Consider the following 26,108-nt stretch of genomic DNA (forward strand, 5'->3'; position numbering starts at 1 on the left):
CAGGTGGTGATGCTCTGCCCCTCCGGGGCGTCGCTCTGTTGTGACCAGAGCCATTCCAGTGCCTGGGGCAGAGGCCAAGGAGCCATCCCCAGCATCCGGGCCATCTTTGCTCCAATGAAGCCTCGCTGTGGGAGGGGAAGAGAGAGACAGAGAGGAAGGAGAGGGGGAGGGGTGGAGAAGCAGATGGGTGCTTCTCCTGTGTGCCCTGGCCGGGAATTGAACCTGGGACTTCTGCACGCCAGGCCGACGCTCTACCACTGAGCAAACCGGCCAGGGCCTGCCTCTTGATATCTTAAAAGCCATGCTCAGAAGATCTCGCTTGAGGGGTTTGAGGATCCCCATCTGCCTATATAAATCTTTTCCATATATCGAAGCTATTTGGAAAAAGACAAAACAGTGTATTTTGTATTTTAAAAGTATAGCTAAAGTACATATCATCTTTATATATAAAATGCTGATGAAGTGTTGCCGAGATATGGAACAACTGGAACCCTCGGATGTTTGTGATGAGAATACATTATATAATACAGCCACTTTGGAAAGGAGAGGGGCAGTTTTTAAAATAAACATACATTACCTGACCAGGCGGTGGCGCAGTGGATAGAGTGTCGGACTGGTGCGCAGAGGACCCAGATTCAAAACCCGGAGATCAGCGGCTTGAGTGTGGGCTTATCTGGTTTGAGCAAGGCTCACCAACTTGAGCCCAAGGTCATTGCCTTGAGCTACAGGTCACTTGGTCTGCTGTAGCCTCTCCCCCTCCCCCCCAGTCAAGGCACATCTGAGAAAGCAACCAATGAACAACTAAGGTGCCACAACAAAGAATTGATGCTTCTCATCTCTCTCCCTTCCTGTCTGTCTGTCCCTATCTCTTTCTCTCTGTCCCTGCCACAAAAAACAACAACAAAAACATACATTTATCTTTTTTTTTTTTTTTTTTTTCTTTTTTTTTTTTTTCATTTTTCTGAAGCTGGAAACAGGGAGAGACAGTCAGACAGACTCCCGCATGCGCCCGACCGGGATCCACCCGGCACGCCCACCAGGGGCGGTGCTCTGCCCACCAGGGGGCGATGCTCTGCCCATCCTGGGCGTCGCCATATTGTGACCAGAGCCACTCTAGCGCCTGAGGCAGAGGCCACAGAGCCATCCCCAGCGCCCGGGCCATCTTTGCTCCAATGGAGCCTTGGCTGCGGGAGGGGAAGAGAGAGACAGAGAGGAGAGCGCGGCGGAGGGGTGGAGAAGCAAACGGGCGCTTCTCCTATGTGCCCTGGCCGGGAATCGAACCCGGGTCCTCCCCGCACGCTAGGCCGACGCTCTACCGCTAAGCCAACCGGCCAGGGCCACATTTATCTTTTAACCCAACAAATCTACTCCTAGGTATTTACTTCAAAGAAGTGAACACATATGTGTCCTGCAAAATCATGTTTGTATTTGAAGGTTTGTAGCAACATTATTTATAATAGCCAGAACAGGGAAACAACAAAGTGCCCATCAGCTGGTAGGTAAATGAAAGACAGCACACCTGTGCCACAGGATGACTGACTGTGCTGGCTGCAGAGGGGCAGGAGGGAGCTGAGGGCGCTAATGGAAGAGTCTAGATCTGGACTGTGGCGGTAGTTGATAGACTGTAGATATTTCTAAAACTCACTGACCGATACACTTAAAATGAATAAATTTTAGCAAATAAGAAATATACCTCATAAATCTAAAAAAAGAGTGAGACCTTAATAAAGAACAGAAATTCTGGGTAAATGAACTGAACTAGTCCATCGGTTAACCAGCATATTGGTCACATTTTATATCAGGTTAAGTCCCTCCAGGTGTTACTGGGTCATGGATACACACAGAGATGAAGAAATACAATACACCATGACATTAGTCAGAACTCTGAACCGAGCCTGAATCACAGTTCCACACGGAGCTCTTACCTTGAGGCCTAATGCAGTGCTTTTTAGGAGGTTCACTCGGGTCCTTAGAAACTTTGGGTTACATTATTTAAAAAGCAAAATAATAAAGCCTTTATTTCCTAAGCTTGCTAAAGTGTTGGGATCGATGGTAGCCACATACTCATTGAGTCGTTGATTCTGACAGTACCACTATAAGGCAGGTACCAGGGACAGAAGCGGGAGTTGGCCTGCTTCAGCAGGTGAAAGATTGAATTGAAACCAAGAATTGCTACTAAAATATGCTGTACTTTCATGTGTGTGTGTGTGGTTAAAAAATGATTTCTTTGTTACAATACATGCTTATTGCAGAAAAGCAGAAAGCGCATAAACACAGAAAAAGACAGTGACACCACCCATTAAGCCCAAACCCGAAGGTCACGGCTGTTGCTCTCATAGCCTGAGTGGATGGACTGAGGTCCTTACTGCGAGCCTGGTGGAGGGCAGGCCCCGGTGCTCAGCACGGGTCGGAGGACGGAGTCAGGCAACAGCAGACGTGGCTTCTACCTGCACAACTTCTACAGTCCGTTCAGACCTTTTCTGTGCTTATACTTCAGGAAATATACCTATTTTGTACATTTAAAAGTACCCTGCACATACTGTTGTTGTCTTTTTTAACTTAGTAACCTGCAACTTTTCCTTTTAATTGTAGAGTGTGATGTAAAAGATTATGGGGACCTGCCCTTTGCTGATGTCCCTAATGACAGTCCATTTCAAATCATGAAGAATCCGAGGTCCGTGGGGAAAGCGAATGAGCAGCTGGCTGGAGTGGTGGCGGAAGTGAAGAAGAGTGGGAGGACCAGCCTGGTGCTGGGTGGAGACCACAGGTGGGGCTGGATGACGAGCTCGGTGGGGTCGGGCCCGGAGGAGGCAAAGCTGAGGCCACGTGAGAGAGAACGTACGGAAGGGAAAGCACTGAGCCAATAGCTCACACCAATCTTCTGCCTTTAAGTCTTATTGGTTACCGCTTTGCTTTGAAAACAGACTTAGCCCTGGCCGGTTGGCTCAGCGGTAGAGCATCGGCCTGACGTGCAGGGGACCCGGGTTCGACTCCTGGCCAGGACACATAGGAGAAACGCCGATTTGCTTCTCCACCCCACCCCCCTCCTTCTTCTTTGTCTCTCTCTTCTCCTCCCGCAGCCAAGGCTCCATTGGAGCAAAGATGGCCCGGGCACTGGGGATGGCTCCTTGGCCTCTGCCCCAGGCGCTAGAGTGGCTCTGGTTGTGGCAGAGCGACACCCGAGAGAGGCAGAGCATCGCCCTCTGGTGGGCAGAGCTTCGCCCCTGGTGGGCGTGCTGGGTGGATCCCGGTTGGGCGCCTGCGGGAGTCTGTCTGACTGTCTCTCCCCATTTCCAGCTTCAGAAAAATACAAAAAAAAAAAAAAAAAAAGAAAGAAAGAAAGAAAACAGACTTAGCTCTACTTGAAGTCTTGCATTATCTTTATTGAACAGAAAATAAGCAAAATATGAATGCATTTCAGTAAAATATTCAGCCCAGGCTTACATTTCTAACTAAATAAGTACTGAGGAAATTCAAAGTCAACTCATTGTACCTGATTACTGATATCAGGATCATCCCATTGAGGTCAACATTTAAAAGTGCTTTCCATTATAAAAGTAATAATTATGCAATTTTTGAAATACACACACATATAAAAGGAAAGAAAAACAAACCAGTGGTAATTGTATCAATAGTTAACTCTAACAACCATTTCAACTGGAATTGAAAATGTCATATTTTCCTTTCTGCCCTATTTCTTCCTTGTACATGATTTTGTTTAACAATTGTGTGTATGTGTGTTAGTCTGTCTTGTTTTTAATCTACAGTAGAAATGTCTTTATCATACTTCATGATATATAAACATATGTTTTTAACGTTGCATACTTTTTCATTAGAGTATTATATCATTATATAATATATACCCATATTGTCTGATATTCTGGTTATTTTCAAATTTTCAGCATTACCAATAGTTGGCAAAATAATTTTTGTATATGAGCCTCTTTAATCTTTACTTTTAAGTTCCCAAAATACTGGAAGTATGATTAGGTCAAAAGTAAAAGCATTACAATAGCTTCCATTGCAAGAGTCAATTATTTCAACCCCTCAAATTTTGTCCTGAAAATCAAACTGTTACTAGGGCTTTTATGACAAAACTGAAATTGAGAAGCTCGGGCTTACTTTCTATTTTAAGTGGAAAAATTTTAAAGTGGAAAATTTTAAAGTGGAAAAAAAAAGAACTGGAGGGAAAACAAACATCAAGCCTGAGTAATCAATACCTGAACATCAAGGCATGATTGCTTCCACGTTGAGAACTGAGAAGTTCACGAGTCTCCGAATGACACTCGAAACGCTCACACGTGGGAGAAGGTGGGCATTGTATGGCCAGTCCTAATCTTTTAACTTTTGTGAAAGACATCACTTTGTTGCTCCGATCAGGCAATTTCCTGGAGCTTGGTGTGCCTGAGATGAACTTGGAGCGTTCTGGACCTGGCTAAGAGTAGGTCCTGAAATGTGTGGGAGGAGAGTAGAAAGTTCAAGCAAAGGACCTGGTCGTTGAATAGAGTGAGTGAGCACCTGGGATGTGCTGGCGGAGGCGGAGGGAAGGGCTTCTGAGTGATGCCCCCTCTCCAATAGTACACAATCGGGTTTTAAGAAGACTGGAAGGACTCTGACATAATTCACTTGGGAGAAGGAAGAATTTACCAAGAGAAATGAGACAGCAGAAAATAAGCCTGATTTAACCCTGAAAATGGAATAGTCTCATGCTAAGGAATTCCTTATGTGGTAGCATTTTTGCACATATTTAATTTTTTTTTCTCTTTTTTTTTCCCCATTTTTCTGAAGCTGGAAACAGGGAGAGACAGTCAGACAGACTCCCGCATGCGCCCGACCGGGATCCACCCGTCACGCCCACCAGGGGCGAGGCTCTGCCCACCAGGGGGTGATGCTCTGCCCATCCTGGGCGTCGCCATGTTGCGACCAGAGCCACTCTAGCGCCTGGGACAGAGGCCACAGAGCCATCCCCAGCGCCCGGGCCATCTTTGCTCCAATGGAGCCTTGGCTGCGGGAGGGGAAGAGAGAGACAGAAAGGGAAAGCGCGGCGGAGGGGTGGAGAAGCAAATGGGCGCTTCTCCTGTGTGCCCTGGCCGGGAATCGAACCCGGGTCCTCTGCACGCTAGGCCGACGCTCTACCGCTGAGCCAACCGGCCAGGGCCCATATTTAATTTTTGATGAAACTATAATTTAAAATTTCATTGGAAGGTGATTTTGAAAACTATTACAAATTATTTAGTGAGCCCTCAGTGGAACCCTAGCTTCTTAGTACATATTCAGTGTAAGCTGTAGTTTCTCTATTAATTGTTTAATTAGCATCTCCAATTTAAAATCTTTGAGAAATATCAGCCTCTTTGACTTACGGGAAAACCAAGCCCAAGCACTGAATGAATGATAATAGAATGTATATAATGATATTGCAAACTTGATGTTCACACGAACTTTTTCTTCTAAAGTTTGGCAATTGGAAGCATCTTGGGCCATGCCAGGATCCACCCAGACCTCTGTGTCATCTGGGTGGATGCTCACACCGACATCAACACTCCGCAGACGACCAGCTCCGGGAACATGCACGGACAGCCTGTGTCCTTTCTCCTGAAGGAACTGAAGGGGAAGGTAAAAGGCTGGGTGTATTCTATTACCAGACAGTACTCTTTCGCAGAGTCCAGGAGATGGAGGGAAGCAAGGACCCCTCTGCCTTCTTACTCTTGGGATAGTTTCAGACTATTTCCTTGGCAGCCAATAAGCACAGGGTTGGAAGATAGAGGTGGTGAGGCTCTGCACCACTACCTTCCTCGACAGTTTGCAAACTGATTTGATATCTTCCCTTTTGATTCTTAAACTACCCTTTTTAGTAGGTGGGGCAGAGAGTCATCTTTTATAAGCAAGTTAGCAAGGCTCAGAGGTTAACCAACTCACTCAGATCACATGCCAAGCATATGGCCAGGCAAGGGCCAGAACTGGTCTTCTCGTGCCGACTTCTGTTACCTGCCACACAGCTCGCATTCTTACCAAGCGTCCCCTTCACATCACAGGGCCTTTTCAAAAACGGAGTTTTAAAATGCGGATCACAACCGTTTATTATTGACACCTTTAGTGTGAGAAGCACATACCTAAGTCGTAAGCAGAACTCCCTCCTTGCTCCCTAGAAACTTCTTTTCTAAAAGATGTAAGATGACATTCCAGACTAAGATTTAACACCGTGGTTCATAATTTTTATTGATATTCTTGTTACTACCATAGTTATTGATACAACTGGAGTGTATCGGTCTTTATGATGAGACTTGGGAATGTTCTGTTAAATACCCAGAACTAACGTTTTCTGAATTAACAACCAAATGATAGGTATATACACTTGCAAAATGTGTATATACTAGCACATGGCAACAGCCCAGGTTGACTCCAGGACATTTGAAAAGCAACTGGGGATTGATCAAAAACTTCCTCCAAGCCCCCTTCTCGGTCAAGTCCGTAATAAGAAAGAGAAGAAAGAACGGAAGTGATGCAGCATGATTTCTCACAGATGAGTTCTGGGAAAACAGGGCCCAGTGGAAATCATGCACAAATGATTAAATGCTGATGAACGCCGACAAGTGATTCAGATTAGGTCTGGGCCACAGGATGAGGGTGAGGCTGGGCCAAGCCAAAGCACTCAAGGGGACCACCGGCGAGGCAGGCATTCTCCTCTTCATTTTGTATTGTCTTTTAATAATTCATACAAATTTATGTTCAAGGTATAAGACATGTGCAATCCAACAAATGTAAGATTTGCTCAAGAGAAGCACATATAACATATATAATGGACGCATTGTAATTTTAGATCCCCGATATACCAGGATTCTCCTGGGTGACGCCTTGCATGTCAGCCAAAGATATTGTGTATATTGGCCTGAGAGACGTGGACCCTGGGGAACAGTAAGTTTACTCCTTGATGTGATTTACCTTCATTTTTGTTCCTTTGCATTTAAGTGTACTGGCCAAACCTATGAGAAAAAATTATTTTAGGCATCAAGTCTATATACCTAAACCTATATCTATATATGTTTATATGTATATATACATTTCTATATATATATATGTTTATATTCAGGTGATTTTTATATTAATTGACTTGATGTTAAAAATTTTATATATTTAACACAGTTCACAGAACTTAACTAATTTTATCCCATTGATCTTATCCCATTGATCTTTTCTTAAAAGGAAACAAGAGGGCAGAGTTGACCTCCACATTAATTATAGATTATCTTAATATCCCCTCTTTCATAGCTACATTTTGAAAACTCTGGGTATTAAATACTTTTCAATGACTGAAGTGGACAAACTGGGAATTGGCAAGGTGATGGAAGAAACACTCAGCTATCTAATAGGAAGGTATGAAGCTCGTGTGTGTAACATAAATTTATATGATATTAAAAGAACCCGCTGCTGACACCAGTCAGTGTAAGTTATTAATAAGGCCTTTATGTAAAATCATGGAACTTTGCTGTGTTGTTCCTTTTATACAGCAAACTAAGAACTATATTTATCTGCTAAAATTAAACTACCAACTTAAAACTAAATTATTCTTCTGCTTCTTAAAAGAAAGAAAAGGCCAATTCATCTGAGCTTTGATGTTGATGGCCTGGATCCGTCTGTCACACCAGCCACTGGCACGCCCGTCATTGGAGGTCTGTCTTACAGAGAAGGTCTCTACATCACAGAAGAAATTTGCAAAACAGGTAGGCATACATCTGGGTGAATAGAGAAGCAAGTACACACGTGGCCATTTATCTTTCTACCGCCTGACCTGAAAATCAGGCCCAGCTGTCACCTCCAGAATGCCATCCCATGATGCAATAACTGACGTGGTTTCAGCTGGTCACCCCCTCTTCACACTCCGGAGTGATATGTCTAAGATCCTGAATTTCAGATGTCAACTATTTACCAAGTTACCTTGTTTCCATTTGTTGTTGCAGGGCTGCTGTCGGGATTAGACATCATGGAAGTCAACCCGTCCCTGGGGAAGACACCGGAAGAAGTAACCCGAACAGTCAACACAGCGGTAGCAATAACCTTGGCTTGTTTTGGGCTTGCTCGAGAGGGTAATCACAAGCCTATTGACTACCTTAACCCACCCAAGTAAATGTGGAAACCTTATATAAGAATTTCACAGCTAATAATATCATTAGTGAATCTAACAATTTACTTAAGCTTCTGGTTTCCTCTTACAGATTTGGTGTTTCAGAAAAATGTTTTTTTGCTTTAGGCAATATTAGTACTATTAATATTCATATACTGTATTATTAATAAATAAAAAATAATAAACTGTATCAATTCCCTTTTGGTGTGAAATATTTGGAAATTCCAATTTTTGTAAACTTAGCTTTTTTCCCCCCAGAGACAGAGAGAGATAGAGAGAGACAGTGAGAAGGACAGATAGGGACAGACAGGAAGAGAGATGAGAAGCATCAATTCTTTGTTGCGGCACCTTAGTTGTTCATTGATTGCTTTCTCATATGTGCCTTGACCAAGGGGGTACAGCAGAGCAAGTGACCTCTTGCTCAAGCCAGAAACCTTGGGCTTCAAGCCAGGGACCTTTGGGATCAAGCCAGTGACCATGGGGTCATGTCTATGAACCCATGCTCAAGCCAGCAACCCCGCACTCAAGCCAGCCCACCGGGTTTTGAACCTGGGTCCTCTGCATCCCAGGCCGATGATCTATCTACTGCACCACCACCTGGTCAGGCTGTAGTTAGCTTTTTAAAAAAAGTTTAAATTCAGTTTATTGGGGTGACACTGGTTAATAAAATTATATTAGGTTTCAGGTGCACGATTCTATAACACATCATCTGTATACTGTTTTGTGCACACACCACCCCAAGCAGTCTCCTTCCATCATCATTTACTCCCTCTACCCTCTTCTACCTCCTCCCACCCCCTTTCGCTCTTGTAATTCCCATACTGTTGTCTGTGTCTATGAGTTGTTTTTTGTTTTTAGCTTGATTCCTTCACCTTTTACCCCCAGTCTCCCAACTACTTTAAGAAACTTATATTTCCCATTTTGGTAAAAGATTTAATCTCTAGAAAAGAATGTACAAATTAATTTCTAAATAAAAATTTCCTGGAACCTGACCAGGCAGTGGCGCAGTGGATAGAGTGTCGGACTGGGATGCAGAGGACCCAGGTTCGAGACCCCGAGGTTACCAGCTTGAGTGCGGGCTCATCTGGTTTGAGCAAAAGCTCACCAGCTTGGACCCAAGGTCGCTGGCTGGAACAAGGGGTTACTTGGTCTGCTGAAGGCCCAGGGTCAAAGCACATATGAGAAAGCAATCAATGAACAACTAAGGTGTCGCAACGTGCAACGAGAAACTAATGATGCTTCTCATCTCTGTTTCTGTCTGTCTGTCCCTGTCTATCTGACTCTCTGTCTCTGTAAAAAACAACAACAAAAAAACTGACCTTGCCTGGTCAAGGCCTATATGGGAATTGATGCATCCTACTCATCCTCCCTTCCCTTTCCTCTAAAATGAATAATAAAAAAAACAACAAACAAACAAAAAATTTCCTGGCGTTAAAAATAAACATAGTGGCACTGTCTGTCGGGGAGCACGCCCACGCCTTTCTTCCCCCACAGGCCTGCATCTCCTAAATTCTAAGGGTCCCCAGAAACTTGCAACCAGGGGAGCACTGGGCAGCAGCAGCTTTCCCAGGCTAAACCCCCAAACCTGTCTCCCAAGCACTCTTTTCTCTGACTTCCCAGGAGCCAAAGCAGCCCGCCTGGGCTCTTTCCTGGTGCTTCTATCCTAAGCCCTTCCTTGTTTCACTGTCACCAGCTTTATTAAATGGTCTCTCAAAACCATCTGGGCTTGCATTGTGACATCTCTCCTGCATGAAGTCAAGAACCCACGCAGTACAGACCAGCCCGAGGCGGACCCGCTCTGGGCCCGGTTCCGGTCTGGTAACACCACTGCACTGCCGTAAGTGGTGAGACGGGCAGGCGGGCATCATGCGCTTGCGCCCAGAATGGCTTTACTTTCGCCTAACCACTTCAAGGCCTTTGGCCCTTTATAACGCTGTAAGGCCATTTTAATAAGTTTGCTTTTTCATTTGACAAATGGAGAAGCTAAGGTTTAAAAGTTATTTGATAGCCCTGGCCAGATAGCTCAATTATTTAGTGTCATCCTGACATGCCAAGGTTGTGGGTTCGATCCCCAGTTAGGGCACATACAGGAATCAACCAATGAGTGCATAAATAAGTGGAGCAACGAATCAATGTTTCTTTCTCTCTCTGACTTCTTCTTTCTCCCTCTAAAATCAATAAATTAAAAAAAATAAAATAAAACTCACACCTCCATAGTAGGATTCCTGAAACAGGAGTTAAACTACCCCACTTGAAAAGGGACCATATTCCCATGTTGTTCAAAAGATGTAATTTGTATAATAAACTCTATGTAAGTGTCCATCATGTCTACATGTTTGTAAATATATGCAAAATACACACACATCCTGCTTAAAACTACTACAAGGATTCAAACAGCCATAGTGAAATCCTCAGCCCCAAACAATGAGACCCCGGGTGAAACTGGTGTCTTGGCTCTGGTTTCATCCGTGAACTGGGCCATCACGAGGCTTCGGCAATCTCCACGTTCATTCCTGTTAGATGGCCATGTTTTACTTTTTCTAAACCTCAAATTGATATCGGTTTATATTTTTAGCATAATAGCCTTTTGGGAGGTGGAAAAAATAAATAAAACAGCTATTTTGTTTCTAAAATCTGCTAATTCAGAGATTTCACTTAAAATTATCTGTGACTTCCAAACATGCCACCTTTCACTCATTGCAGTCACAGTATGTTTAATTAGCTGAAACCTTTAAACATCCTACAAACCTCATTTTGGCTCTGCAATAGAGGAGAGTGAAAACAAAAAATGAGAGTAAATTCTGATCAAAACCAGGGAAGCAAACTCTTCTCCTGCACAACTTACACAAAACTCAAGTAGACTCTGCAATGAAGGAGGCCCCATGAAAGAATCTGTAGTTATTGTAACAGCCATATGTTAGCAATTCTACCATATTTTTCATATGCAGCTCAGAATTTTAAACCTAACCTTTGACAGTAGGACTTTCTAAGAAAAAAATTTTTACTGAATTACTTTTAGATAAGCACCATTATGCTGAATCTCACTTTATATTGTCTAATACAGCAGCCATTTGTAGTTGCTTAAATTCATTAAAGTTTAATAAAATCTAAACTTCAGTTCCACATTTCAAGGGCTTGATAGACACATGTAGCTACTAACTACTGCATCGAACAGCACATACAGAATTATTCCACCGCTGCAGAAAGTCCTATTGGACAGTCACTTCTGAGTTGCTATTTAAAAGAAAGTTTAAGAAGTAATGAATATAAAGTCACTTTTCCCCCCTCAGGTGCATTTTAAACCCAAATAAAGTATCTGCCTTCTATTAATGTCTCTGATTTATAATGTCTTTTAAAAGCCCTTTTGGAGAAAATCATATTCCCATTTTTTTTAAACTAGAGAAGAAAAAAACTGAATTTTTAGTAAATAATTGTAATGTGTATATTCTCAAAAAGTAACATTGATTTTCACTTCTTTTATGCTATCTGTGTAATGCCAGTGTCATAATTACTACCATTTTAGGAACTCAAAGTAATATATTCCTCAAGGTAGCAAGACCATATTAAAAGTATATTAAGAGTAACACTTGAATTCATTTCTATCACAAATTTTTGGAGAATTTCAACAATATTATTAGCATAGAAAAATTAGTTATACTACTATATAAATTTCAACTATAATATGAACCATGAAGAAGATAAAAGTCTAGAAAGAAGTATTTGGAAATAAAAATTGAAGTATACGTGTTTAAACTTCATTGATTAAAAGAAATAAGTTCTCCTAACGCCTAGGTCACTGTCAGTCACCAGCCATACTGTACAACTTGTGGAAGGGGCCCGATTTTCTGCTACACCAGCCAGCACACCGCCTGCCACTCAGTAGACGCTCATGCAAATCGAGTAATCAGTCAGATGGTTTATTCATTTAACAGATTTTACTAATTATTTTTGAAGTCTTTTACAATCTTAATGTCATCTCTCCCCAAAATTAACAGTTAAGTCTCTTAAAATTTAATGAACCCTAAAGAACAAAAATGTACACTGCATTTAAAAAATAAATAATTAAAAATTTTATGATTATAAAAATTCAAAATATCGCATCATCTGTGAGGTGAGTATCAACTTGGAAAAGCAATTAATTTATTTTTAAAAACAGAGACTGGAGAATCACCATTTAGGCATGGATTTATTTCATTTACACATTTCTAGCTATGTTATTTACTTACATGGCTTCTAACTCATTTCACACAGTTAAGTCCACAGCAAAGGCAAAAAGTTGCCAATTTACTGTGCTTAGAAACACATTAGCTCATTTATTTGAAAACCTAAGATAAAAATTTTAAGCCATTTAAAAAGAATATGAAACTATTAACTCCTGCAATGCAATGAAATCTACAGTTCTTTACTTGACAAGAATATTCCAAAGACACACCTAAAAAGATTTATGTATAAAAGGATATGTAGCCTGAATGGAGGTGGCACAGTGGACAGAGCATCAGATTTAGATGCTGAGGTTTCAGGTTCAAAACCCCGAGGTTGCCAGCTTGAGTGCGGGGTCACTAGCTTGAGTGTGGGATCATAGACATGATCCCAAGGTTGCTGGCTTGAGCTCAAAGGTCGCTGGCCTGAGCTCAAAGGTTGCTGGCCTGAAGCCCAAGGTCACTGGTTTGAGCAAGGGGTCACTGGCTTGGCTTGAGTCCCCTCTCCCCCAATCAAGGCACATATGAGAAACAATCAATGAACAACCGAAGTGCCGCAACTACAAGCTGATGCTTCTCATATCTCTACCTTCCTATCTCTCTCACTAAAAAATAAAAAAAAAAAAAAAGATACAAAATAACTATTCTATATGTGTGGTGCCTTTAAAATAATGTATCTGAAGACTGACTATTATACAACATAAAAAGAGAACCAATGGCTAGACTAGGAAAGATTGAGAGTATCTAATAAAAGTCTTTGACCACAGATACCTTCATAGGCAGCTCTAATAAACTGTTATAGGTATGAACAACCTGTCATTTACTTGTTCTCTTAGAGACATAGTATAAACAGGAAGATAAGAGTTATAAGGTGCCAATAGATTCATCATTTGAATCAAAATAAAACAATCTGAACGTCACTGCTTCTACTGCATCTCTCGGTAGCATGATCACGTCCAGATTTAAGAGACTCGAGTCCACTGTCAAAGACAGACGTGTTTCCGCCTGACCATAGCACAGCCCGACCTCACTGGGTTACCGGTAAGGGCACTGGCCCCTGACCAGACTGAGGTGCTGGGGACCCGCTGCTCATGGTCTGTGGAGGCACTGTCGCTGGCTCCATCTTGCTAATGTGTGTGATGAATCGAAGACGAAGTTTCAAAGCTGGTTTTAAATTACAGATAATCTTCTCTACCTAAAAATATGAAAACATGAAAAAATATTTTAACCAGAGAACTTTAATTTCCCAACTTTGAAAGAAGTTATTTATACATACCCTGAGACAATACACTAGGGAGTGGGGGAATGAGAAGTTTATGTACATGTTTGTGTATTAATAAAAGCAGATAAAATTATTTCTCCCTCACATGAGAAAAATCATGTATTCTCCCTCACACACATTCTATATATATATATGTGTGTGTACATGGGATGTGTGTTCATCTACAAAAACATACACACTTACCTAGTGGCCAAGAATCCCACTGCCAAAAGCTATAGAGTTTCCACTGAAAATTTCACACAGGCAACGGGTGAGCATCCTTTTAAAATGCCATCTTCACAGGTGCATGAAGCATAATTATATGTATTTTGGAGTTCTTTGAATAATATATATATCCATAAAGCTAATTTCTTTTTGGTTTTGATTTATACTTGGAATACTTTAAAGCAATAAGTACATCAAGTAGTTTCAAAGCTTTCATGGCTTTACTCAAATGCACTTTGACCTTGCCAAGAAAGATCAGCCCATTCATATTTCCTTTCTGTAATTACTTTGTATCAAAGTGGGTCAGGCCCAGTACATGTCTGCATGAGCTCCCACTCAACTTGGCTCAACAATCCTGCAGAGGCTCAAAGGAGTCAACACCCTCCCCACCCCATGTCCTCAGCTGCAAGGGAAGAATCCAGTAGGGTTCCTAGTCATTATAATCATTTACTCCTCTTTCCCATTATAGAAAGAAATAACAGAGGGGAGGTTATTTAACTCCTCCACCCTTCCAAAAACAGCTGAGGTGGTTTCCTACAGACAGGAAACTCAGGTACGGTTCAAGGAGGTCCCTTCTACTTTGGGACAGCTCTACGAGGGAGTGGCTCTTTTTGTGTTGAGTCAGAATGTGTCTCCCTTTCACTTCACCAGAGTTTATAGGCCCTTTGCAGTGACACAGAACACATCTAACACCTAATCCAAATGGCAACCCTCCAAATAGGACATGAACAATTCCCTAGGACTCTTAAAGTTCAAGGCAAGCATCCCAGTTCCTTCAAATACCCTTCAGGAAGTTACTCTCCGGACCCTCCTGGCTTCTGTTTTCTAGTCATGTGGCAATTTGTCTAATATTCCCACAGTGTACCCTCATCACTGTGGGGAAAACAAGACCTCTTCATTCATAACACAACACCTGCCTAGTCTTTTCAGTCACCATACCCTGCTGTTTTATCCTAATGAAATAACTGTTCATTTCAGATGCCCTGTTATAAATATCAAGGGGAAAATGTGAGAAATTATAACATGTATTTACTTTTACTTTAATACTATATCTAGAATATGCTCATGTAGTCTAAAAGGGTCTCATATCAATCTTTTCCCCTTAAAAGATTAAAAAAACCACTCACCCAAACAAAAATGTCTATCACCATATATTCAAGTTTTCTAAACTAAACATCATTAAAAATAATTAAAGTTAACTTACTTGTTCTTTTATGCTGTCACCAGTAAACATATACTTCATGTGATACAGGAAGTCACAGATGGGATCCATGTAATTTAAGTGGGCGCTACACTGGTCTACATTCAGCAACATGTCATAAAAGGCCACACCAATCTATTTAACAAATAATGTAAAGTTATTTACATGTTCAAAAACGGTTTAGTAATTCAGCACAATGCATCTGGACTCCAATCCAGGGTCACCATCTTTGTGGAAGGACCGTCACTGATCATGCAAACTTGTGTGCGCATGGGAGATACGGCATGGCCTGCATCATAACGGAACCAAGATGCTACAAAATGCCCCCAACAGGGCTTACATGCAATTTTCTACACAGCCTTGTAATTTCTCTTAACATCAAGACAGAGGATCTTCTCTGAGCAAATCATTTCTCAACTTCTGGGATTGTCACAGTATCAGGGATCTTTTAGACTGTAACTTCTTAGTTCTATTTGGTGGCTTATACTTGAAGGTTCTATCCTGGTTTATTTTCTTATCTCTGCTCTGTCGTTACAGGTGACTGACTTGATCCATTTCCATGACTTTAATTAATTCCTCTGTACTACAGTCCAGGTTCCCAAATGGATTTCTCCAGCCTTAACTTGCTTCTCAGCTTTGATGATGGCTCTTTCCCCTGCATCTCCAGGTCAACACATCCCATACCAAACTCGTTATAGCTGTACTAAGTCATGGGCACTAAGTCCTCCAAAACCGCTCTCGGATCCTACTAAGCTGACTTCACCACTAATGATTATAATAGGAAGTTTGAAAAACAACAGGAAAGAACCTAAACAGATATTTTACAACTTGATTTTATCACAGAAAACCCAGATTGTATTTTACCTCTATCATACATCGAGTTCTCTCTTGCTGAAATCTCTGTAAAAATGGTCCCACAAGATGGTACACATAAAGCAACTGGAATTCAGTCTTCACTATAGGAAGAAGTACTTCGGTGAGAAACCTGAAATTTGAAGATAAAAATTTCTTGTGACTTGAAATCAGTTGAATTGTTTGAATTTTGTCAATATAGCCGACCCAGTATTGGCAAAATGTGTAATAATTTTTTAAAATTTTCTTTTAATTTTAGTAACATTTCTAATTCATCTCACATCTCTCACTGGCTCTTATTTTTATTTGATTATTGAAACATTTAGAATTAAGTCACTCTTAAAAATAAAATTACTGAATGACAAAGGTGAATAACCCATCTAGTATAAATGCCATTCTCAAGAAATTTGAATCTAATTAATACCAATTTTGAGTCAAGATAATCAGAAAATAGGCTAATATAAGTTATTCATTTCAAGAGGCAACTTTTGGAATATATTCTGGAAAAAGTCTCCTGAACATGTAATGAAAAACTAGATACCAAATTATTACCTGTGCATACAAATTTTTTTCAAACAATTCTGAAATAAAGGAGGCTTTCTAGTTATCTAGAAATTCTACTTAATTCTTACTTTGCAAGTTGTTGAGCTGAGTCAATATACACCTCATATGTAAATAAGATTAAAAAACAAAACAGAAACAAGATGAAAAAAGACAACTTTCTTTAAGAAATTCTGAGACCTACTTGGGGATGAGGGAAAGCTGTCCAATGCTGGAGTGGTGCCACACAGCATGGGCCAGAGCTAAGGTGTAGCTGCAGCTCATCTCGGAGTAGGACTGATGACAAGCCGTGAAGTCAAAGAGGCGGAATGGGTAGCCGACCCACTCCGTTTCCGACGTCAAGCTGGGACTGCTGATCACACTCACAATTTGGTCATGAAGGACAATCCAATATGGCTCCTTTAAAACCAGAGGGAAGCCTGCTGAGAACTATCGCTGACCCAGTGTTCCACCCCATAGTCATTACCACGCTCCCACGCCTAAAATAATAGTACTTGCTTATTCTTTTATGTTTTCTACTTGTCCAGCTTGTGTCTCTGTGTAGTGGATATTTTAAAATCAAAACTGGACGGCTTCCTAGCAAGTCAGTAACAAGCCAACAAGAAATGCTTGTGAGTTAGAGGGCTCCACACACGTCTGTCCTGCTCGTTTAGAACCTGGTACTTACTACACAATAAATCTACTTCAATAATGTTTACTATACAGACAATACTGATAACACGTATAACTTAGAAATAAATATGTATATTTTGGAGGTGTGTAAAGAAGTGATTCACAGAGGCACATAATCAAAGAATCTGGCGAGCACAGGGTTAGACAGTATCACTGACATTCAAACAGCACAATAGACGACTGCGTGGTGCTGAGCGGACACGTGTTGGGGTCACGGCACGAGTGGAGAGTCAGAGGAGGGTTCACTGTCAAAGAGGGAGCACCTTCAGAGAAGCTGAGAGGAGGAGGAAGGGTTCTGGAATAACGCCACATTCCCTAACATATCAGAGGTGTCGCATCGGAAACATGTCTCAACGAGCATTCTCTGCATGAGAAAATGCCCTAGATACACAACATGCCAAGTGGCCAAAATGAGATGAGATTTTAATGTAAAAATTAAGGTTGGGTGGGTAAGGTGGGACCAATGAATGCAGGGACCCAAAAGTCAAGTAGATTAATTAGATTTGATGCAGAAGGCAGACAAAATAGTCATTGTAGATATCTGAAGAAATACTAATACGAAAACTTTAAAAATCTGAAACATATCATTAACTGCATGATGTCCTTGTATAAAGGCATCCCGTTCTTTCGGCAGACGGAGAAGAGCTGCACTCCATTAGTGTGTACAAATCACAATTTAACTCACTGGTAGAGCAGTGATGATCAATCCAATTGCGTTCATCCATGCTGTAATGTTCTCTCTTGGCACTAAAGGCTGACTAAAGTGGGAAAAAATATGTGAAATTATAAAAACATTTCATATGGTTGACAATGGATCCTTTTTTGAAAACATATATAATTCAGGAGCTGACAACTGACCTACTCCAATAAAACTATAATAGATTTTTATTGAGTAAAGATTTAATATGAAGAAAACAAAAAGCTATAGGCTCTTGTTTTGGGTTGTCTCATTTAACAAATGAGCTGAAAGACTATTTCCATTTATTTATACTTCTCTAATAATCATGCCCTACTTTACCTTGGTCTTTAAGAAAGTACTTTTGAAAGGGTGTTTTTACTGAGAAGTTAACATTATTACTAAGTTAAATTCCAAACAGCTAATAGAGAATAGAAATGGGAACAAACGCAGGTTTTTCTGACACTGTCCTGAGTTCATTCTAATACATATATATCATAAGGACAAGATCTGGACCCAAAAAAGACAGTTACTATCCCAGTGCACTGGCCTTGGGACAGCTCCAAATAAAATATGATTCTCTTTACGAACAGACAACTCATCTTACAGCACACAACAGGATACATACCTTTTCAGCACGACATTTAGAAGAGCATTTCCAACTTCTTTCCCTGAAACCGCTAAGGCCATGAGCTCCACACAAGTCACATGCAGTGCATGGGCGGCTGGATTGGGAAACTCATTGAATCTCCAGTCACAGTTTGGAAATGGACCAGGAGATTTGCCAGCCATCGGTGCAAATGATTAAAGCAATAACTATTTGGTCAGTTTGAGATTAATGGCTCACATTTGTATAGTGCTTTACAGTTTTCAAACTGTTTCACATATAAATACCTCACTTGATTACCATTAATCTGATTATGAACCCCAAGAAAAGATTTACCAGAGAGATTAAAAGGCAAATAGTACAAACCAAATACAATTAAGTTTGACATGACAAATGTCTTGATTACCACCACGTGGTCAATCATAAGGTATAAATGATTTGTCTTATATAGGTGGGCTCTTTACAACTGTGATGGGACAGCTAGAGATGTGACCTAAGTATGGCTATAACGACCTGTTTCTTTTTATAGTTACAGGACAGTTAAAAAGCAAGTGACTTCATAATAATTCTTTTACGTCAGGAAATTCCTTTGTGTAGGAAAATAAACCATGCCCATTTATATAAAGTTGCTCTATCTAGTAAATAGTGACATGGTTGTAAAGACATATTAAATATGGTGTGTTGATAAGTTAAAACATGAAATCAAAATGAAGAAATAAAAATATCAATACTGTATAGCAGCCTTTTTTACTTAAAAAAGAGAAAATAAGTTTATTATTATCTATTAATACTTTAAAAAATTCAATGACTCATTTAAAGCAACAACATTCTACATTCTCTAGTAGCAAATAGATGCAGTACTACAAGACACAGTCCATGTATTTAGAAATAGAATGTTTTCTTTGAAACAAATCTTATAAGGCCTGTTTTTAAATGTAAATTTTAGAGTGAGTTTTGGTCTATCTGTCATGATGCTGCTAATTTAAAATTTCAAACACTTTATGGAAGTAAAAGTAGAAATGATCTTTAAGAAACCTGAAGTCTCAGAATATACAAAAATGTTACCCTGAAATGACAATACAGCCTATGTCCTCACAAATCATACAACACAGTTATTTCTAAAATAGCTGGAAATTCACAATAAAAAGGATATTATCTACTAGTCTGCCAATCAATCTGCAATAGTAGGAATCATCTGGGACCCAAGGGTTGTCTTCTCGTGCATTCATGGCACACTTCAGGTAAGTGTCGCTCAGACACCAGCCCTGCGGTCGGTTATCCTTGAGGGAGCCGATGATGGCGTGGACCAGCTTCCGTTTGAGAAAGGCGCGTTCTCGCAGGTGCATCTCATAGTAGTGAAGGGTGTTATACAGGTAAGTCACTGGTCGGTCTGCCAAGAAGAAAACAAATCACCACAATGCTTATCTAGTTACTGACAACTGATCTTTAAGAAATCTGAAAAACTAATCAAGATGATCAAAAAACAGCTCAGAAGATTATAAAACTATTTCACGTGCTGGGTAATTGCAGACAATAAGTATTTTAATTTTAGGATAAGGCAGAAGGTTTCCAATGATATATACCTGTTGTATTTAATGATATTCAGTATACACTGAGGTAGCGATTTCACTTCTGGAAACACATCTTACAAAAACGACACATGTGCAAGAACATTTCTTGCTAGTAGACAGGGAGGGGACATGTTACTATACCCCTTCTATACCATGTGCATACAGCACCTAATCCAAATGAAAAATGTTCTAAAGAAATGCACGCTTTTATTCTGTCGTGCTTAAAGTCAATTCAGGCTTCTGTACTGGAGAATAATATATTAGATCAAGGACTAAAAAGAACTGCCCCCAGATAAATACACTTTGTCCCCACAGTGGCTGCTCTGGGACTTGCATGGTTCTGTCTGACTACCATTCTCCAGTACCAGGTTTAAAACTTTAGAGTTGTCCTTAATTTCTTTTTTTTTATATTCTCTCATAACCAGTCAACCATGTCCCATTCCTTCCTCCTTGACTATCTGTCCCTTTTTCCTCATTTCCGATGCCATCATGTTTAGGTACTAATCATACACCTAACAATTTGACATTAAGTTATTGAAATGGCTTCCTCCTTTTAGGACATGCTGCCAACTACAGCTGGATTTCTCTAAAATAAATGTTTTCCATTGGTGCTTCCATGTCATTACCTTCCTCAATAACTTCTAGTTGATTCCTGACTATCTGCAAGTTATAGAGTCAAAACTGCCCGGTCAGGCATTTAAAGTGATCTGTCAGGTATAATGCATGAATTTTCAATTTAGCCCAGGGGTCTCAAACTCGCGGCCCGTGGGCCGCATGCGGCCCGCCGAACAATTTTCTGCGGTCTGCAGACTAATCCACGAACTACAGTTTCTGGTCGTTTTGTGACACTGGAAAGTGTTGCGTAACAGTTGCCTTTTGTAGACCTAGTGTGGCCCGCTGAACGGCTGTGATCTTGCCCTGCGGCCCACATGCTGAGTTGAGTTTGAGACCCCTGCTTTAGCCCAATAAGGTGATTATTTTCAAAACCTTCGTGATTTTTCCAAAGGATTATTTCTGCCTCGTATTTTTTTCTCCTTTCTGTTTACACAAATCACTTACACCACAGTAAAGTAACCTCCATCTGTTGTGAACATACACTTTTCTCCCTCTATACTCATTTGGCAATTAATCACACACTATGTATAAAGTAAGGTATCTCTTGCAAATCACATTTTTTTTTTTTGCTATTTAATACGTTTGCTATGATTACCTATTCATATTTTTATGTCGCCTATTTTATATTTCACAGTATCAATGCACGGCACTTACCCTCAAAACACTTTTACTTAAAAAGGATGAAAGCAAAACCTTTAGAACCACTATTCCCCACATGGTCATGCCTAGCCCACTTATTTATAGAGCTATAAGATGGGATTAAAATTTGAAAAATCTCACCATGAAATTTATATAACCCTCCTAGGTGATCTAGTAGAGTCTCCAGTGATTTGGACACTGGAAGCAACTCTAGAAATCTGTGGATTACTATATCAAATACTGGGAGGAATCGCAGACACACATTTCCAAAGTAGATGGGCAGGTAGGGGGACTGGATCTGCACGGGAGGGTCGACCTGCTCCGCCAGGCCCTCGAAATACAGCTTCTCTGGATACTTCTGTGGAAGGAAGGAAATGTCAATGTTTAGGGCATCTTTTCCTATTCTCTTACAAGAGAGCCACATAACTTGTCATTTTAAAAAGAACATGAAACCATTGTTTGCTCCTGCAATGCAATAAAAACTAGAGTTCTTTACTTGGCAAAATCTCTTATACCAAAGATATACTGAAAGAGATTATGTACAAAAGGATTTGTAATAACTCATTTATTTTGTATTTTAAGTACCCATGTCTACAAAAACTGCAATTTTAATTCATTCTTAACTTTAGAGACACCCTAGAACCTTGAAGGAGTGTAGAGACCAGAAAGAAACAGTGGAGCCGCAGAGAAAGAGCCCCATCGGCAGCCAAGTCCCCAGGTCGGCGCGCAGGGGACACCCTGGAGGGACTCATACCTTGTGGTAGTTCATGTGCTTGGTGTGCCAGTCGTTCTGGAGCCAGTGCTCGGGGGAGTTCTCCTTCACGAAGTCACTCACGCGGTTTCTAAAGTCGTTCGGTTTGAGCAACAGCAACTGAATTATGAAATAACAAACCTGGGCTTCATTTCCTTCATGACTACGCATGGCCTTTGGAGAACAACAGAAAAATTGTATGAAAATGTCAACCTGTCCAAAAGCAAGGCTCTGCGACTTGGCAATCTAAATCTGAATAAGTATGGGGAGGGCGTGGGGGAAGAGTGACAAATAGAAGGTGACAGAAAATGACTTGACTTTGGGTGATGGCTATACAACATAATCAACAGTTCAAATGCTATAGATCTTATTGATCAACGTCACTGTGTTAAAATTAATAAAAAATAAATAAATCTGAGTAAGTAAAATCTTACTGTGTCTCCATTTTATCCTTTTATTTTATTGATTCATAGGTTTGCATATTTCCCCTAGTAGGCTGTAGCCACCTTTATGTTCCACAGCTAAGAGGTTTATGTTAACCAACTAAGCCACCCCAAATATCACCATTCTAAGTAAAGAGAAAAAACCATTTGGGGAATACAGGGTAGCTATGAAAAAAATTCAGTTCTGAATGTGGCTCCCAAATTGAACTGAAATGGTTATTAGCACTCTGCAAAGAAATGCAGTGACTTAACTAATTCTTGACTCTAGTGAGAGACATTGAGAATCGACTCAGGGTCTAACTGCTTGTATTTTAGAGCATCATAAGTCCAGAATCATTTCTGTATTATTTACTCTGTACCTTCTGTACATAGAACACAATAGATATTCAACACACACTTATTGAATGAATGAATGAATAAAGAAATTCGGAAATGTCTAGTTCCTCAAGGAAGTGATAGCAGTGCTTGATTACAGCATAAACTTATTAAATCTTTAGAGGCAATAGAAAGTAGACCAGAACAAGAGCCATCCAATTCTACACCTTAATACAAAAGAAAATAGACAACTTAGAAACTTCTTTTAAGTGAGCATATTCTTACCAGGCAGAGAATTAATCTGTCCAATGTAACAATGTTGTACTTCCATACCATGTCATTAAGAATTTCAATGCATTTGTTGAGCTGCTGGCCCCCAGCTGATGTAGAGAACTCATATACCAGGAAATCTGCAAATGTTCTCACATGGGCTACCAAGGCCCTGGCTCCAATTCTTTCTAATACTCTGAAAAGCAGAGAGTAAAAAAATAAATTATTTGTGCATGGTAGACCAGGTTTTGAAATGGAATACAGATCTAGGTTTTTGGCTTACCTATAGCCAATCTGATTAATATGGTCTGTTTCTAAGAGCATTTTCCAGAGAAGACAAAGGAAGAGAGGAGAGCTTTGATTAGAAAAGTGGGTAATGATGTTATTTTCATTGCTCATTGACTTCCATTTCCTATACTCCTCCTCCACATTTTTTTTCAGATTAAAACGACTTTCCTGAGGTACATTATTTTGTTTGAAGAAAGCCTAAAAAGAAGATCAGAAGTTTATTTCAATGATTGCAGTAAACAGCACTAGCTATAGAGTCAAGAAACCAGTTCTAGGCTTGACTCTGAAAATAAAGTTAGTGGTGACCTCAAGTAACTCAGTAATCAAGGCCTGATTTGAAAAAACATGCAGGTTTGCCTACATTACAAAGATTCCTTTCTTAGATTTCCTAAACAGACTTCCAAGCAAGCCTGAATTCAAAGCTTCTTCAATCATCTGTTGATATTTCTGTTCACCTTCAAAAAAAAAGGAAAGAAATTTATGTGCCCTTTGGCTACCTATTGTAGTATCTCTACAAGAAAAATACATTACAGTAGCCCAGTGGTGTGACTCTCTGAGTCCGGTCCCTGGACCACCAGTATGAGCAGCAATCTGTACCTACACCGGCCTCCCAGACATTCTGATTAAGTTGGAGAACTACCGCTCTAGCCCTATTAGAAATGAGAGAAAAAACATGCTCACTATGCCTACAATTCTCTCTGTAAAGAAGCAGATGAGGTTTTCTTTCTCCATATTAATAAAGCCAAGTTTATAGTTTTTCTCTGTGTGAAATTTTAAATTCACTCAAGTGTAGCATATGTGTATTCGGTGATGCTCCATTAAATTATATTTCTCTCCATTTCAGTTTTTTGACAGAGAAATTTTCAGGTAATATGTTAGTTCTCACAAGAATTAACTAATAAGATAAAACCATAATAATTAAACTTTTAAAAATATACAGTCCTAGAATAGAACAAGGAATAACCCAGGTTTTAGAAGAGCAAAGATTTAAAAAATAATAATAATAAAAGCTAACTTTTTTTGGATGTCACCAAAACCAATTCTCTAGAATAACACTGTAAATGGGAAGAATGATTTCACATATACTCCACATGTAATTCAAGACCAAATTACCTGTAGTGGGCCTGGAAAACAGCTAAGAGTATGTGAAGCCCAATTATGAGGAGTAAAACTCATGATGGTCTGAAGTATGTCTTTACACCAAGTTCCCTGAATTGAATCAGAGCCTGTAAAAAAATCTAAACATAAACAAACAGATGTGATCCAGATATAGATGATTATACCCACAATTCATAAAGAGATCACAGAGAAAGTCACAAACAATTATGTACACTTGGAGAATTTCACTCCAGTGCATTTATTGCTTAACTAGTAATAATATTAGGCTTAGGACCTAAATTTGAATGATATGAATTACTACACTGGTAAATATGAAAAGAATGAGTGAAAAGAAGACCAAAGACAGCTGGCATCTTTGTAAGCTACAGAGCTCTAACAGTACAGCTGTTGTACAGGTCCATCATGACTGCTCATTTAGTTCATTCTGACAACGAGGTATTAAGCACTCGAGCCAAGGGATAGAATTAAGAAAACAGATCTCTTTTTCTGTAGCTATAGACTACAAGTATCTCCCTAAATCAAAAATATTTATTTATGTAAAATAAGATATATTACACAAATGCATTTCAGGTTACCAAATTCAGTAACTATTTCTTTAAAACAGCAGTTCTCAAAGTGTGGTTTGGAGACTCTGTGGTTCCCAATATCCTTTCAAGGATTTGATGAAGTCAGAGAGCTATTAAAGTAATAATACTAAGATACCAGTGGCCTTTTCACTATGTTGATTTGTGCACTGATGGTGCAACAGCAATGACGGGTAAAGCTGCTGGCCCTCAGAACTAATCAGTAGCACCAAATTATACTAACAGCCATTGTAATCTTCACCACTGTATGCTCTCAGTGGAAAAAAAGAAGTGCTAACTTCACTTAAGAATATCCTTAATGAAGTAGCGGGAAAAAAGGATTTTATTTCAGCCCTTAAGTAGACCACTTTTAATATTCTGTCTGATAAAATGGAAGTATGCATAAAGTGTACCAGCTACACACCAAAGGATAAAGGGTCACTTAGGAAAAGTACTTGTATGATTGAGCATTCAGTTAAATTAGCTCTTCTATTCATGGGATTACAGTGTTACTTGAAAGAACATCTGATTAGAAAACTATAGTTACTCAGACTTGGGCATTAAGCGTTTTCTGAAAATTAACAGAGAGCCTATCACTTCAAGGAAAAAAAATGACTTTTCTTCTTTTTTTTTTTAGCAAGATGTGGGGGAGAAGAGGGACAGACAGACAGGAAGGGGGAGAGATGAGAAGCATCTATTCTTCGTTGCAGCACCTTAGTTGCTCAATGATTGCTTTCTCATGTGTGCCTTAAATGGAGGGCTCTAGCAGAGCCAGTGACCCCTTACTCAAGCCAGCAATGCTTGGGTTCAAGCCAGCGAACATGGGGTCATGTCTACGATCCCATGCGCAAGCCAGATGAGCCTGCACTCAAGCCAGATGAGCCCGCTCTCAAGCCAGTGACCTCAGGGTTTTGAAGCTGGGTCCTCAGTGTCCCAGGCCGATGCTCTATCCACTGTGCCACCTCCTGGTCTACACTAAATGACATCTTTTACCAATGATAACATTATACCTTTCAAATAAAAATTATAATTTTGGAAAACTTGCATCTGCTACCATGAGCCTAATAGCTTTCCAAAACTTGAAGATTTTTCTAATGAAATTTGTTGGGATAGTAGCAAATGTAATTTAATGATACTGAATAATGAAACGTGTCAACATTA

The 26,108-nt window shown here is 40.1% G+C and overlaps 2 protein-coding genes across 4 annotated transcripts in view; one reads left to right on the forward strand and one right to left on the reverse strand.

Annotated features, from left to right (window-relative positions):
* The window catches only part of ARG1 (arginase 1), a 42,981-nt gene extending 34,672 nt beyond the window's left edge, over positions 1-8,309 (forward strand). For both annotated transcript variants that reach the window (XM_066248005.1, XM_066248007.1), the window contains exons 4-9: positions 2,593-2,767; positions 5,454-5,613; positions 6,818-6,912; positions 7,267-7,371; positions 7,582-7,718; positions 7,956-8,309. In XM_066248005.1, the coding sequence (XP_066104102.1) occupies positions 2,593-2,767; positions 5,454-5,613; positions 6,818-6,912; positions 7,267-7,371; positions 7,582-7,718; positions 7,956-8,122 (839 nt within the window). In that variant the 3' untranslated portion in view covers positions 8,123-8,309. The remainder of the gene's footprint in view (positions 1-2,592; positions 2,768-5,453; positions 5,614-6,817; positions 6,913-7,266; positions 7,372-7,581; positions 7,719-7,955) is intronic.
* A 3,726-nt stretch (positions 8,310-12,035) lies between these two features.
* Positions 12,036-26,108, reverse strand: part of MED23 (mediator complex subunit 23) — a 42,573-nt gene continuing 28,500 nt past the window's right edge. For both annotated transcript variants that reach the window (XM_066248003.1, XM_066248004.1), the window contains 12 exons: positions 24,379-24,503; positions 23,261-23,463; positions 22,993-23,173; positions 21,953-22,123; positions 21,340-21,556; positions 19,527-19,763; positions 18,395-18,560; positions 17,776-17,848; positions 16,603-16,817; positions 15,870-15,990; positions 15,009-15,140; positions 12,036-13,513 (listed from right to left, as the gene is read on the reverse strand). In XM_066248003.1, the coding sequence (XP_066104100.1) occupies positions 13,346-13,513; positions 15,009-15,140; positions 15,870-15,990; positions 16,603-16,817; positions 17,776-17,848; positions 18,395-18,560; positions 19,527-19,763; positions 21,340-21,556; positions 21,953-22,123; positions 22,993-23,173; positions 23,261-23,463; positions 24,379-24,503 (2,009 nt within the window). In that variant the 3' untranslated portion in view covers positions 12,036-13,345. The remainder of the gene's footprint in view (positions 13,514-15,008; positions 15,141-15,869; positions 15,991-16,602; positions 16,818-17,775; positions 17,849-18,394; positions 18,561-19,526; positions 19,764-21,339; positions 21,557-21,952; positions 22,124-22,992; positions 23,174-23,260; positions 23,464-24,378; positions 24,504-26,108) is intronic.

Source organism: Saccopteryx bilineata, chromosome 12, assembly GCF_036850765.1.
Source record: "Saccopteryx bilineata isolate mSacBil1 chromosome 12, mSacBil1_pri_phased_curated, whole genome shotgun sequence".
NCBI classification, from domain to species: domain Eukaryota; kingdom Metazoa; phylum Chordata; class Mammalia; order Chiroptera; family Emballonuridae; genus Saccopteryx; species Saccopteryx bilineata.